Here is a 15,750-nt window from a genome sequence, read left to right as displayed (position 1 = left end):
GCTCAGCTACTTGTGAGAAAAAGTCAAGATATGCTGATTCTAAATGTCACCACAGGCTTTTGTCCCCTGAATAAACTGGAGTTCTTCTCATGAGTTCGTCTGTCCTCTCATTTTCTCCACGTGGTTTGGTTTTGAGTGTGTGTAGTTTTCACCCCCGGGAGAGTGTAGCCATTACTGTTTAAAGTGGTATCATAGTGCTTTAACTGTATAGTGTGAATGTGGCCAGAATCTCAGAAGAGATAGCATTATTGGTCATACCACACATTATATTAATACAATCATTGCTTTGCTGAATTTAAGCAAAACCATTTTGATCCGGTAAAATGCATTTCTAATGATGCTATAAAATGGAGCAGCATTTGTCTTTACTTTTTATTTTATTTAAAAATCTTAGAACATAAAAAATACAGAAGCTATAATTACAACAATGGTATAGAGCTGATGTCAGGGGCTGAGCAGAGGAGGTCACAGCTCAGAGGCAGATGAGGGGAAAAGGTGGGAAATAATGGGAGGGGTGAGCAGGAAGAGCCAGAGCAGCAGCTGGCTGACACGTTGTCACTAGAAAGCATTCCAGACCCACCATCTCCCAGAACCCGGAGAGCCTTAAAAGTAGGAGAGCAAAGAGCTCAAAGACAAAGGGCATTTAGCGGCATCCGTAGAGGAGATGATGATGATGAATGAGGAAGTGGGAGAGAAGGGGGATGGAGATTTACTTGGGACAATGCCACTATCCAAGAGGCTGGGTTCTATCGTCTCTCTTTGTAAAGTTTGAAATAAAAAAAGGATTGTAAGAAACTTTTCCTCGTATTGATACTTTCCTGGGCAAGCAGCTGGGAGCACTCTGACAACTAAAAACAATCACAACCATCACCCTTGGTAAAAGCCAAGAAAAACACTTAGCCCACCATCTCTAAAACATTTTGTCCACAGAATAAGAAGCCAAGAAAATAAGAATATTCGTCTCAAATATGGAACTATACAGGGAATTGTGGATTCTTTTATAAGTCTCATCATATTAAACTGAAATAAATCCAAATAATTACAAACAAAACAAAACAAATTGAAACCAAAGCATCACTATGAAATCTTAAAACTATTTTGATTTGTTACTGGTCACTGAATTGGGATCTCAGAGTTTTTCATACCAAAATGCCATTCATTACTGTTAGACTATTGAAATAGCTTCCGGATAAAGGACTTTTTTGCAGGAGTGAATATTGTCATGGGTTTTTTCCTGTGCAATGCTTTCATGGGTGGCTTTTCCACTGGAGGAGTCTCCTTGGGAGTCTGCAGTCCCCTGGCCAAACTGGTATGCTCAGGGCAGAAGTACTTGGTGTTTACCTGTGAAAGGTGAATAAGCATGTCTTCAGATAAGTCCATGCACTGAGCGTGGACCCAGTGACCATCTCCATTTGAACAGAAGATCATTGCTGGCTTGTTGAGCTCTGTTGAGTACAAGGGCACCCAGGTGTTGATATCAATATCACAGCCTGAAGAGCAGGTGATCCAATAGCCTGTTTCTGACTCATCTTCTTCATCATCTTCATTATAGGTGTCAATGTCAAAGCTGAAAGTAAACTCCTCTGAATCTTCAAAAGGCGTAGACTCTCCTGCATCTTCTGTAGAACTCTGACTGCACACTTGTGCCATCTGTTCTGGGTCCTGATCACTTTCTTCTTTGCATCTCAACAAGTAAAAGTAGTTAGCATCTGAAATTAGCTGCCTGTTGTCTCCAGGTATACCAAACAGTATGGCTCCATTTCCCATATCACTCCCAAACCATATCTTGCAGTGTTTGATATCTGGGGTCCATTCTGGTGCCTCTCTTTTCACTATCTCTATCTTGTTATCTTCTAGGTTGATTGTATTACAAACCATTCTCTTCTGGTTATCAGAGTGGTAGCCCCCAACAATGACAAATTCCTGGTCTCCAGTCTGGGTCATGATGGCACTTGATACTGAGATCCCGCCAGACAAAACACTACAGTTCACAGCTGGGCTTCCTAAGGGAAGGTCAACTTTTATTCTATAGAGATTTGGGGGTCTCGTATTACTTTCAATGGAATGGCCTCCTATGATATAGATGGTGTCATTTCTAGCAAGGGAGAGATGAAATGAGAATCCCCCCATAAGCTCTTGGAAGGCATGTGAGGTGCAACATCCAAATTCAGGATCAACCAGAAATATGTATGGCATACAGTCAACCACACTGTTCCAGTTTTCAGTTGTCCTCTCTCCGAGGGCCTTGTATGATCTCCCCCCAACTATAACAATTATACTTTTACCTTGACTATGAACCACATTAATGGTATGGCCATATCTGGCTTCTGGGACCTCCCCAGCTAATTCTTTCTCAGTACACCTAAATGTGAATTTCTTGCTATTCTTGCTGATTAGGCTCATGATGTATAGCTTATCAGAGAGTTCATTGTTGGGTGTTTTCCCCCCATGGATGAAGTATGGACACTTCTCAGACTGGGCCATACTGCCTTTGGGAGTGCAGATGGCAGGGTACCGCAGAGGGGGAAGGTAGCAAGAATCCTTAGAGAAGTATGCTGGCTTCAGTTTGAGCTCTTCCTTTTTGAAATCAAGAAGGAAAACTCCAGTCGGACAGGACCTCTTTGGCCAGCCTTTCTGTCCAAACAAGAAAACACGGCCATCAAAGTTCAGCAGTGAAAATCCTGGCTGGATCAGTGAAGAATTGTTAATGGTCGATATCATCTGAAGAGGCATCTTCTCAGGCAAACAAGTCATGGTATTGTCAATATCTGGAAAAAAGAGAATGAGAAGGTGAGCTGCAGGGTGATTAAATAAGTTACTGCTTGGCTGTGTGACCTTGAACATATCAGGTCACTGCTCTTCACCCTGTGTCACTGCCTGTCAATGGAAGTAATTCTCTGAGATAAATGCTGTGAGAACCACAACATGAAAAAGAACGGTAGAAAAGGCAATCAAAAGGCTAAATAAGATGTGACATTTGTTTTATATCTTCTCCTGGAGGGAGCAAGGCCATATAGCTCAGCACTCATCTAGAGTGGTAAACTTTCAGAGGTCTGGCTGCAAGTGCACGTAAGCCTGTAAGGATGTCATTTCAAGCCAGCTCTTGCTCAGTGTTAACAACAGAGCAACAAGGAAGAAGAGGTTGGAAACAGGGACCACTTTCAGGATTAATTCATCAAGTGGTATCAGTCCTTCTGGAAAGCCTTTTGAGAAATGAAGAGTTTAGGTGGGCTAGAAAGAATCAATATCAACTTAAAGGCCTTGGCTAACTTAGGGCACAGTCCACCAGGAAATATTATTGCACCAGCTCTGTTGAAAGATGCTAAGGAATTCTCATGCTAGCCACACCTCTTTTTCATTTCAACACAATGTTCCCCTGAGGTTTTGGCTCCAAAGGAAGATGGCATGTGATCTAGGCAGCAGCAAGAGCAGCAAATGCATATCGCAGGCTAGAAACCCCAAGCCTTCCCTCTCTGTTATCTAGCTGTCCAACACTACTATCTTAACTAGAGCTAAGGGAGGAAATTAGACTTTAAATGCAGTCTGGGGGAACTCTGACCTGCAGGCCAGATGCGCCTCATGAGAGGTCCCTATTCGGGCTTCCAACTGGCTCCAATGAGATGCTGTTTTCAAGTCTAACAGTCTTGCAGGGGACATATTTGGGAGGAAAGTATAGCTGAGTGGGAACTAGTTGCTTCTCCTCATGTGCATCAGCAGTTAGGTTTGACAAAGGCCTCCCATTGGCTTTGCTAAATGTTCAGACCAGCTGCATTACACAGAAACCAAAACAGCACATTGCTAGCATACTTCAACAGCATTTTTCAGTTTAGAGATGTATGACCATAATAGAGGCGCCATAGTTTACAGTGGTACCTCGGGTTAAGTACTTAATTCATTCCGGAGGTCCGTTCTTAACCTGAAACTGTTCTTAACCTGAAGCACCACTTTAGCTAATGGGGCCTCCTGCTGCTGCCGTGCTGCCGGAGCATGATTTCTGTTCTCATCCTGAAGCAAAGTTCTTAACCCGAGGTACTATTTCTGGGTTAGCGGAGTCTGTAACCTGAAGCGTATGTAACCTGAAGTGTATGTAAGCCGAGGTACCACTGTATTATGAGATACATCCTTGACAGGATGCTATCATTTGTCTGTTATCATTTATTTCTTGGGATGCTGACAAGAAGAAATTGTGATGTGGCAAATGACATAGATTTGCCAGTCTCTTTATTATTTGCTTAAAGGCTTCCCAGGTTTGCACTGGCCAAATACTTTAGTTTTTATTTCAAAAACTTGAGCCTAGGGCATCTATCTCCCATCTATCTGAAAGAAATTTTGTTTCTGCATTTGCTTTGTGTGTTATCAAATCTTCAAATTTATATGAAAGGTTGCAAATATGCTGGGAAAATGTGCACGGAGGGGGTGCATTTCTTCTTGTCTCACAGACCCTATGAAAATCAGAAATGTAGGTTACAATTGTATGCACAATTAACTGGGAGTAAGCGGCATTACAGGGCCAGTGAAATTTGTTTTCACATAATGATTCACGACTGGAAGGTTAATGCTTTTACACTGGGGGATTGGATTTGTTTGACTTTGCAGAATAAAACGGCATTGCCCTCTAGCATACACTACAAGTGTCACTCTTGGTGGATAGTCAATATAAACAATGTGGGATCTCAGACAGAAGTCCTTCATTGTCTTTTTTCTGGAGATCTCCTCATTGGGAAAGTAAATAATTTAACGTGGAACATGGTATGTGCATAACAAGCCATCATACTAGAAGTACAGAGGACACATCCACACTGCTCATTTAAAGCACATGACTTTCCACAAAGAATCCTGCAAACTGTAATTTGTTAAGGGTGCTACGAATTATAGTTCTGTAGTTCCCAGGATTCTTTGGGGGAAGCCGGGTGCTTTAAATGTGCCTTCTTTGGCTCCCAGTACATTTCCAAGCACAATTCAAAGTGTTGGTGCTGACCTTTAAAGCCCTAAACGGCCTTGGCCCAGTATACCTGAAGGAATCTCTCCACCCCCATTGTTCAGCCTGAGGTCCTCCTCTGAGGGTCTTCTGCTAGTTCCCTCACTGTGAGAAGTGAGGTTACAGGGAACCCACCCTGTAAATGCCCTCCCATCAGATGTCAAGGAAATAAACAACAATCTGACTTTTAAAAGACATTTGAAGGCAACCCTGTTTAGGGAAGTTTTTAATGTTTGATGTTTTATCTGGTTTTTAATATTCTATTGGGTGCCACCCAGAGTAACTGGGGTATAATAAATAAATAAATAAACAAACAAACAAGCAAGCAATAAAATTGTTGTTGTTGTTGTTGTTGTTGTTGTTACTGGAGTACATTTTTAGAGTCCGTTCACATGTTAAAAGTCCCATGAGGAAGTCACTTTAAATTGCACTACATGGAAGCAATCAACAATTCCTGGAGTTGTTTCACAATCAACTCTGGGAATTATAGCTCTGTGAGGGGAAGGGGTGTGTGTCTCTTAATAACTCTCAGCACCCTTAATGAACTATAGTGCCCAGGATTCTTTGGGTATAGACATGACTATTAAAGTGGTATAAGAGTGGTTTAAATGTAAGGTGAGGATGTGACCTGAGTGGTAAGCTGCTGATGTGCAGCTGATCACTACAAACATCCAGAAACAAATAATTACATTGGTGTGGTGCTATGTGTTCGCAACAATGCAGTTAATTTTATTTATTTATCATGTATTCAGCACCGTCTATCAAGGGAGAGCTCCATATTTCTTTGCACCTGTGTGTGTACATATGTGTGTGTGTGTTCATGCTAAGTATTGACAAGAACAAGAAAACATCTGGAGGGATGCAATAAGCCAAACCTGGTGGCTTCCAGATGTTTTGCACTACAACTCTCATCAGCTGCAGGCAGCATGGCCAATGGTCAGAGGAAAAGGGAGCTGTAGCAGCAAACATCTAAAGAGCACCAGGTTGAGGGAGGCTGCATATTATCAAACATATAATGCTTGATAATTTTTATATTAAAAAAGAATCTCATAAATGACAATAGATTAAGGCTTCAATCCTATACCGAGTTACTTGGGAGTAAGCTCCTCAGCAGTCATATAAGAATGCACTCTTTATCTTTAGGAACACATCTTATTATTTATTTATTTAAATTAGTGACTATCCACTCTTTATCCAGACAGATACAGGGTGGGGAACCTGTGGCTCACATTAACATTAATGTGTTCCGTTCCCATCATCTCTGACCATTGGCCATGCTGGCTGGGGTAACTCCCTTGAAGTCCAACAATATATGGAAGGCCACAGGTAACTTGTTAATCACCCCTCAACATCAATTCCCAGTTTTCGTTCTTATGATAAGCCTCCTCCACAAATGTGTGTATATACTTGTGTCCCATGTATACTGGGTATTTGATAAGACTCAATAGATAAAGAGCAGAAACGCATCAGTCCTGAGTCTCTATCGGTCTGCCAGTGTCGTCATTTGACACTCAAGATTCTTTGCTATGAACCAGCAAAGACGGGATACTTGCAGCACCTAATAAGTTGAGCAAGAGCCTGTAATGTGCATGTGAAAAAATGGAAAACCACACGAGTAATGAAAAATGTGAAACCTTTACGAAGTGAGGTGGGTGCTGTACAAAATTACCCCTTGCTTATCAAGAACAGGGAAGTAGGACAGAGAAGTGATTTACAATGAGCAGCCCTCCCACTCTCCTGCAAACAAACAATCACCTGCAAACAATGACCTTTCAAAGTACTTAATTTGAAGCATGTACTAAAAGTTGTGTGTTTTTTCCTTCAGCTTTAGAACCCTAGTTCTGTGGATATCTGCTCAGAAGCAAGTCCAGCTGAGTTCATTGGGAGTTACTCCCAGGTACATCTGTTTAAGACAATAGTCTGATTTATCTTAACTTTTAAAAAGTTTTGAAGCTCCTGATGGAACTAAAACACACCCAAAGGCTATAAAAATAAGGAGAAACAACTAGTATATTGGTGGCCAGTGCTAGTGATACTGAAGTCACTGGACTTTAATTACCCAATGATTTTCATAGGTCTACTATGAATATGACTAACATAACAGAAGGGTCTCTTAACTCTGTTTTAGCAGATTATTTGTGTCCTGCAGTGGTTCTACAGAACTGGATGTATGTAGATGCCACATGCCACAGAATTTTCCTGCACTGAACCACTACATAGCTGGCATGCTTATGTGTATCATCTTCTGCTATGTGCAACCATGAATAAACAACATAGTCCTACTAATAATACATATAATCAGAGTTACCTTTAAAAAGCCCCCCCCCCATTTATTCAGTATTTGTTTTGTAAAGCTTGAAAGACCCACTGTAGGCAATTCAGTATCCAAACACTTTACAACCTGGTTTCTGTGCTACTCTAGTCTGCCTTGCCTATCCTAGTGCAGAAATGTGAAGATATGATTTCTCAAGAAAGCAAAATTAAAGAAAAACAAATAAGCAAACCCCTTCGCATTGGGGTATATATGATAGCATTGGGACCTACCTGGGCGATGGAGACTTTTGCTTCCTACTGATACGTTTGTATCAAAATAGGGATTCAAATGTCAACACTTTTGGATGCTTCTTTGACTGCTTTGTGTCACAGAAAAGAGGCAGGCAGGGGAAACTGTTGGCTTAGCTTACAGATGTGCTTCTGTGTTCATTGATGTGACTAACTGACTGTGACCATTTCCCCCACTTCAGATGATACAAAAGGAAACCCAACACTAGCTTGCAGTTTTAACCCTTTCAGGCTCTACCAGACCTGAATAATAACAGGAACTTTTTTTTTGTTTTAGGCTACAGTGTGTGTGCATATATAGAAATATAGCTTTCCTTTAACGTCACCGTGGAGGCCCAATGATTTGAAAAATTGTAGTGTCTTAGAGAAGGATTCCTATAATTCCTATTTTATGCTATATAAGTGTATATGTAATTTGCATGCTGCCTTGCCTCAGTCTCATATAACAGGTGGCAGGTGAGGGAAATAAGAAGGGATAGAAATTCTGACATCTCCATTAATTATTTTCTAAGGTAGTTAAGAAATGTTTGACCATCCACCAAATTCTACCCATATCACAAAAGGTGGAATATAATATTTTGCCTACTGTCTTTCCACAGTACTGTTTTATATATCCCCCAGACACGAGGGACTAGCTACATTATACTGCTAAAACAGAACTGATGCAGCTATGCAAAATATGGTTGTGTCCCATTTGACTACAGGCCATTGACAAGGACTACCATCTTTTATAAAGAAGATTGCAGCTCAACACCATGAATCATCTTATCCAAGGGCCGTTTCACATATTGCACACAGGAAATTTGGTACCTTCATTAGAAAGTTGAAGCCAACCACAAAACAGTAGTGCTGTTTATACATACAACAGACACATTAGCAAACATGTGTCTGCTGCATCCACACTTTTCCACCTTTGATGTACACTTAAAACATCTTAACTTTCACACCTAAAAAATAAAAATAAAAAAGGTAATGTGTGAATTGTCCCTGAACTAGCTGTCCATTGCTGATAAGGAGGAACTGCCTGTACTCAAAAGACAGAATCCTCCTGTTTTGAAGCAAATGGTCTCTTCAGCGCTAGGAGAGCAGCAACAAATATCCCTACATCAAATGCAAGAAGATTGCAATGTAGCATCCTATTTTGTTGTTTGTCAAAGATGTCACACTGACAGGGGGAGAGTTCACCTAGGTGTAAGCCTAATCATCTTCTTTCTCTTGGTAATTTGTCAAGCTGAAAAGCAACTTAAGAAGCCATTTGGAATTCAAAACGGCGGAATTAAATTGGATACTGTAGCTGCGCAATCAAGAGCGATCTGTGCGGCTGATTGCAAGGTGGGTTTTAGTACCACAAACATGTACTACTACCACAATGCCCACAAAACACCTGCACTGCTGCACCTGGCCACCTGTGCCCGCTTTCCCCTGCCTTTAATGGGCTTTTATTTTGAAATAACATTAGACATAAAGATACAATATCACTAATCAAGTGGGGAAAGGAAACTCCCTGATTACAGTCCAAAGAACATAATGGGGAAGCTGGTGGGGCAATGAGAGTGAAAAAGTCTAGGGCTGTATTCTCAGACATGTCTACTCAGAAGTCCCAATGAATAACTGACTGAGTAGAACTTAGGAGGAAACAGGAGAGCCAGTGTGGTGTAGTGGTTAAGAGCGATAGACTCGTAATCTGGGGAACTGGGTTCGCATCCCTGCTCCTCCACATGCAGCTGCTGGGTGACCTTGGGCCAGTCACTCTTCTCTGAAGTCTCCCAGCCTTACTGGGGGAGGAAGGGAAAGGAGATTGTTAGCCGCTTTGAGACTCCTTCGGGTAGTGATAAAGCGGGATATCAAATCCAAACTACTACTACTACTACTACTACTCTTCTTCTTCTTCTTCTTCTTCTTCTTCTTCTTCTTCTTCTTCTTCTCCTCCTCCTCCTCCTCCTCCTCCTCCTCCTCCTCCTCCTCCTCCTCCTCTCGCCCTCAGGATTGTGGGTGTCCACTGCCACACACAGACGTGTGATGTCACACATGCACATGCCTGCACATAGTGCATGTGACGTCACACAGCCAGCAGTCAGAGAGGAACCCTTTTCCGGGCTGAGGGACCCGGAGGCAGAGAGAATCTGCCTCCGTGCCTAAGCCCCACTTCGGAAAAGGATTCCTTGTTGGCTGGCTGTGGAGGACAGAGCTGAACTGCTTCTCTCTGTATGGGCCTTTTCCATTGACTTTGTGGGTGCCCACCCCCCACAATTATATTATTGTGGGTGCCCAAGCAGCCACAGCCCCCTGAAGTTGGCTCCTATTGGAGGAAAACAATGCAATGCATAGGATTGCAGCTGAATGTCCCCCCTCCAACTTTTTTGGTAATGTGTGAAAAGTCCCTGCTTCTTGATGTGGTGTTGATGAATTTCATCTATTTCAATGAAACATCAAATGAACCTGACTTTCTCTGGATTGAACAACTAGTTGGAATCCCTGCTTACTCTTTATTATGGAAAGGGACTGTGCTGGTTGGACCACCATGCTTACAAGCCTATGTGGAACTACTTTGTGCAAACAGTGGCTTACGTATGGGAGGAATGTATGCATGGAACAGCAATCCTCTGCCACATCAGTGTGTAAACTGGTCCTTTGCCTAAAAAACACATAGATAACAGTGGCATGTGTGCTTTTGCTGCAGTGTGGTGCTGCTGCTTTAGCCTGTAATTCCAAGTGCTTATTTTGCTCTTTGCAGGGGGAAAACAACATGGGATATAAGAATCACAGTGTAATGTTCAAGTTCACCGTGCCTAATGGGAAGCCTGTTGGCAGGGCCACACTACATTTTTCATTGTTTAATGGAATTAATAACTGTGTAATTGAAAGCATGCTAATCCTCAGCTGACCTGCCTCCATGATTCAGCGGTGGCATTCCTCATTTGACTTAAACAGTGGGGAGGAAGATTCCCATTTGGGGAAGCATAAATTGATTCTGCACAATCTGCTGATGATCAGCAAAGCTTAATGAATGATAGCCTCAAGTAACCTCATTACAAGGAACTTGGATGGATGAGCAAGAAAAATGCATATTTTTCAAAGGAAAAGAAAGTGGTTTCTGCTTCAATGAATCATTTTCGGAAACTTTCTTTAGATCATCCAGTATGAGAAGCAGTCCAATCTTTGGCATTCTCTACACCTAAGAGAATCTTCAGGATAGGTTTTGTTATTAATGGTTGCTGGATTTTTTTTTTAAATTTGATTAATGTGACTCTATGCAGAAACCAGTGGTGCAATCCAGAGAAAGTCAAGTTCATTTGACGTTTCATTGAAATAGATGAAATTTAAATATACAAAAAACAAAAACAAAACCCGAACCCCTGGGGCAAGATCCAGAACTTCGTGGCTGTGATCTTAAATGCACTTACCATAGAGTAAGTTCCCTTGGGAACAATGGTGCTTACATGTGCATGTGCACAGGCCTGGTGGATGTAGACAAGCCACAGAAATGCTCCTGATCTTTATCTCTGCAGTCCATGAAGTTAAGCAGAAAAAGAGGATTTGTTTGGGGTTTTGGTTTTGGCCCAAAGTTTTGCTGTTTTGGCCCACTGTTGCCAGAAAAGCAGGGTACAAGTCTATTCTCCCTCTCCAACAGTTTATTCTAAGCTCCGTTGAATGGGCTCTGTACCCAGACCCATCCTGAATTGCTGGTTCCTACTATTGGTCCAGAAGGCTCTACCAGGTACCATTTTATTTTATATTTTATTTTCAGGGTAGGCAACACAACAGGCCAGGGATAGGCAATGAGGTGTCCTGCATTCCTTCTCAGTCAGTTGGTGGCCTGGCTTAAATTGGCAGAGACCACGCAGTGGTTGTGATGCCCCAAGATACAAGCTTTCCCTCTAAACACAGGTCACCCATCATAAAAATGGGCATTTTTTGCTAACAAGAATCATAAATGTTGGCATCCAAGAAACAGTTCAAGATATCATTTTTCAACAGCACAGTGCTCTTTCACATTCTCTAATGGGAGGTGATGTAGAAGGGCAAGACGTGGCAATTATTGCTTTGAGTATTTATTATTGCCTGGATGCACATATGTTGTTTCCTTTTAAAAATGAGACTCTTTCATAAAGGTCTTATAGTGTACTCCAGCCTACCATGCAACGAATGGTGCTTAGAGTAATGACTGCAATAACGGAACAGTAATGAAAAATAAAACAACGTTTCTTCCTCTTGAAAAACCACTAGAATTTGCATAAACCACTCCGATGGTCTGGTAAATGATTATCTGCACAGTCAGTCCCTAGAGAGATTTATATTAGCTATGTTTTTGCGAAAGCTAAAAAAGGAAAGATTTTAGTGTCTTTTAAAAAGAAAAGTTCAAAACAAAACAATGCTCTGCTTTTGCTATCAACATCACCACAGAGTAACAATGGCATTGAAGAAAATAGACCATTTTCTATTTTGGGGCTGCAAGCAAAGCTCTTCTTCCATCTATTTTCAAAGCAAATTCAGCCACTGTGCTTCAGTAGATAGGTGACTAAATTAAGATTAGCGCAGCTTTCCTCAACTGTATGTCCTCCAGATGTTCTTCCATCAGCCGCAGACAGTGTGGGCATGCTGCATGTGGAATGGGGCTGATGGGAGCTGCAATCCAAAACATCTGGAGAGCACCAGGTTGAGGAAGGATAGATGAGGGGCACTCAGTGATCAGGCACACAGGATGTCCGAGGGCCAATCTGCTAGCCCAATATACCTCAAACTAATCCAAATGGGAGAAGCTTTAGAAAAAAGGTAGGGTATGAGTCTAATAAACATATAAATGAATATTTCAGGAGAATAGCCATTTCCTATGTGTTTAATGGATTCCAATGGAATCAAGTTACAAGAAAGGAGATTCCGACTATCCACCAGGAATAACTTTCTGATGGTAAGAGCTGTTTGACAGTGGAAAAGACTCCCTTAGAAGCTGGTGGACTTTCCTTCCTTGGAGGTTCTTAAGCAGGGGTTTGGACTTTGTGACCATAGGAGTCTATTCCAACACAACAATTCTATGATTCAATGAATCCATTGATCCTTTATTGTTTCCACAGTTTAGGGAGTTCAGCATTATCTATCTGCCCTGAGATCAGGAGCAGGAAGATCGACCCAAGTTTTTACTGGGTGAGATCTTACACTGGAACGTGGGAAGTTGCCTTATTTCAAGTCAGACCACTGGTCCATCTCATTCAGTCTACAGTGATTTTCAGCTGCTCTCTAGCATATCAAACACGGGGCATTCCTAGCCCTACCTGGAGATGCTGGAGTTTCAAACTGTGACTATCCTTGTACAAAGCAGATGTTTGGCCACTGTGCTATAGTCCTTCCTCCAAAGACAATAAACTTGACTGGCTAGATAATTATTCATATCCATTATGATAGACTCTATTTTTAATAGCTTACAATAATGTCCATGTACGTCCATAAATTGTGGCAATTGTGGGTCAAACAAAGTTTCGTGCTTTGCCCATCCAGGTACTAATGCCTCTTCTTGTGTTACCCAATTATCAAGCTATAGGAGTAGAATTCCATATTATACAACTCATCGTGGAAGGATTGTTTCTTATAGTGCAAAGTGTGATCTCAGACCAACACTGCACTGACAAAAAGCAGCATATTGTCTGTGGGGAGGCAGCTAGAAGATTGTTGCACTAAACTGAGGATATTAGCCAATGAGTGAATAGAAGGATGCAAACAACACACAAAGATGCAGAAATATCTCAGCAGGTTTGTAATCATCCAGCTGATTAAGGTACAATAACCAAAGTGATTGTGCAGGAGTAGTCACCCACGGAAGTATGCGGCATTGCAAATAACTGTCTTGTGGGCTGCTCTGAAACATAACAAACTGATTTTTGAATATACTGGTGGCATTAAGGAGCACTCACACCCCAAGGCACATTTGATATGTCTTTGTTTATTGATCAGCAGTGGTGATCTTTTCATCATAAAAGTACCAGAGTTCAAGCATGCCTGGAAACCAAGATTTTTGGAAATACAGTGGTACCTCAGTTTAAGAACTTAATTCATTCTGGAGGTCTGTTCTTAACCTGAAACTGTTCTTAACCTGAAGCACCACTTTAGCTAATGGGGCCTCCTGCTGCCGCCATGGCTCAGGAGCACGATTTCTGTTCTCAACCTGAAGCAAAGTTCTTAACCCGAGGTACTATTTCTGGGCTGGCGGAGTCTGTAATCTGAAGTGTCTGTAACCTGAAGCATATGTAACCCGAGGTACCACTGTACTCTATTACCCTAGAAATTCATATCTGGAAGATTTGTAGATACAATGCCATTAAGTGGTTGGAAGACACAGCTGTGGTGGCCTTTGACCCCAAAGCTAGACTACTGGTCGCAGGAGTGGTGAATAATGCTGTCCCATCACTGGCCGTAAACTGACTCTACTGTTGACTTTGTGTTGAATTTTAGATTGCAGGGACTTGTCTTCTTGTGCAACTCTGTACACGTCTACTCAAAAGTAATCCCCACTAAGTTCAGTGAGGAAAGTGTGAATTGGGTTTGTTGTTGTTTAGTCGTTTAGTCGTGTCCGACTCTTCGTGACCCCATGGACCAGAGCACACCAGGCACTCCTGTCTTCCACTGTCTCCCGCAGTTTGGTCAGACTGAATTAGGTAGATTTGCCTTTAAATGCAAAGTGAATTGAATTTTCCCCATTCCTCCTTGACAGACACACACTCTACATTGTAGGTTCGCACTTAAAACATATTAGGTATATATCTGAAGAACAGGCATCCGTCTTAAGCCTCCTGAACCCTACTAGATTGTGTGAATGTGTGAAGAGCCTCTCAGTGTCAAACAGGTCACCCACCTCTGATCTAAAGCAATATCATAAATCAGAATACCTTCACTTGTGAGCCAAGTTCTGGTCTGGATTTGAGCACTGTAGTCAAGCCTATCTCACTGGCAAGTGCTAAATAGATAGGTACTTTACATCATTCTTTGGAAATGACCATGTCAGGTTCATATTGCCCAACTGCATTCTATTAAGAGTAATGACCTCATCTTATTGCAGAAGCAATGTGTTTTCCAATTACACCACGTGGCATGCTCCACTGAGTGGTGCTTAGCATCTCTCTTGTCCTTGTCCTTCAGGCAGAATGAAGTGTCCATCAGCCACAGGCACCAGAGCTAAGAAAGCTAGTGGGAAGGGAGGGAGGGAAGGAAGGGAACGGGTGGAGAGAGAGAGAGAGAGAGAGAGAGAGAGAGAGAGCGAGCGCACATCAACACTACCAGCTCTGCACCATGGTGACATTTCCAGTGTCAGAAACAGGAAAAGGTAATAATTTAGACTAGAATGACAAGTAAATAACTGGACCCGTATAATGCCTGACCAAATCCCTTTCCAAATACATCAGATAATGCAGGTTGCAGCCCAGCTGATTTGCTTTTCTATAGTGATGTCCAAATACAAGTGTATGCATATATGTATAAATATCGTATTGGCCCGACTATAAGCTGCACCCGCAAATAAACTGCACCTTTAAAATTCAAGGCTTATTTGCGGGTGCAGTCAGCCTCCTGGCACTACCACACTGAATGGGGGACCAGGGGTGGCCAGATGCTCGGCGCCCCACTCCTCAAGCCAGTGCCGGCGCTCGGCTCTGAATATAAGCTGCACTTTAATTTTTCACAGTCGGAATTTGAAAAAAAAAAGTGTGGCATATTCAGGTCAATACGGTATATTTGCTGCCAAGTGAAAAGAAATGGCTGCATCACCTTGGGGGGAGGACTATAGCTCATTGGTGAACACATATTTTCTTGTAGAAGGTCTCAGGTTCAATTCCAACATCTCAAGGCGGGGCCAGGAAAGATTCCTGCCTGGAATCCCTGGAGGGCCATGGCTAGTCAGTGGAGACAATAATAAGCCTGATGGACCAGTAGTTTGACTCGGTATTAGGCAGCTTCCTATGTCCCTAGGAAACGTTGTTCCTAAACAAATTACTCACTTTGTGCATATAATTTCTGCATCTGAAATACCCAAAGGCTTCAGTTCACATTATGAGCTAATGGCCTGCAAAATTTCCACTTTGGGTGCAGAGATTTTCAGAGCAAAAAAGATGGCTTTTTAGCGTATCACATTACCGTTGCCTTCATTTTGCCTACACAAACTAGCCGTTTGGAGTTTAATGAAATATAGGTTTAAAAAGGGAAATGGGTGAGATTGTGGGTTTATT

The 15,750-nt window shown here is 42.0% G+C and overlaps 1 protein-coding gene across 1 annotated transcript; it reads right to left on the bottom strand.

Moving 5' to 3' along the window:
* Positions 1-1,170: 1,170 nt before the first annotated feature.
* RAG2 (recombination activating 2) lies at positions 1,171-7,607 on the bottom strand (the record flags this gene model as incomplete). Its single annotated transcript, XM_081189054.1, has 2 exons — positions 7,523-7,607; positions 1,171-2,768 (listed from the first exon to the last, which is right to left on the bottom strand). The coding sequence occupies exon 2, from the start codon at positions 2,752-2,754 to the stop codon at positions 1,171-1,173; it is 1,584 nt and encodes a 527-aa protein (XP_081045180.1). The 5' UTR covers positions 2,755-2,768; positions 7,523-7,607.
* Between the last annotated feature and the right edge of the window lie 8,143 nt (positions 7,608-15,750).

This window comes from Podarcis bocagei (genome assembly GCF_964188305.1).
Source record: "Podarcis bocagei genome assembly, chromosome: 1".
NCBI lineage: Eukaryota > Metazoa > Chordata > Lepidosauria > Squamata > Lacertidae > Podarcis > Podarcis bocagei.
Note: the sequence above shows the minus strand (reverse complement) of the source record. Positions and strands in the feature narration are given on the sequence as shown.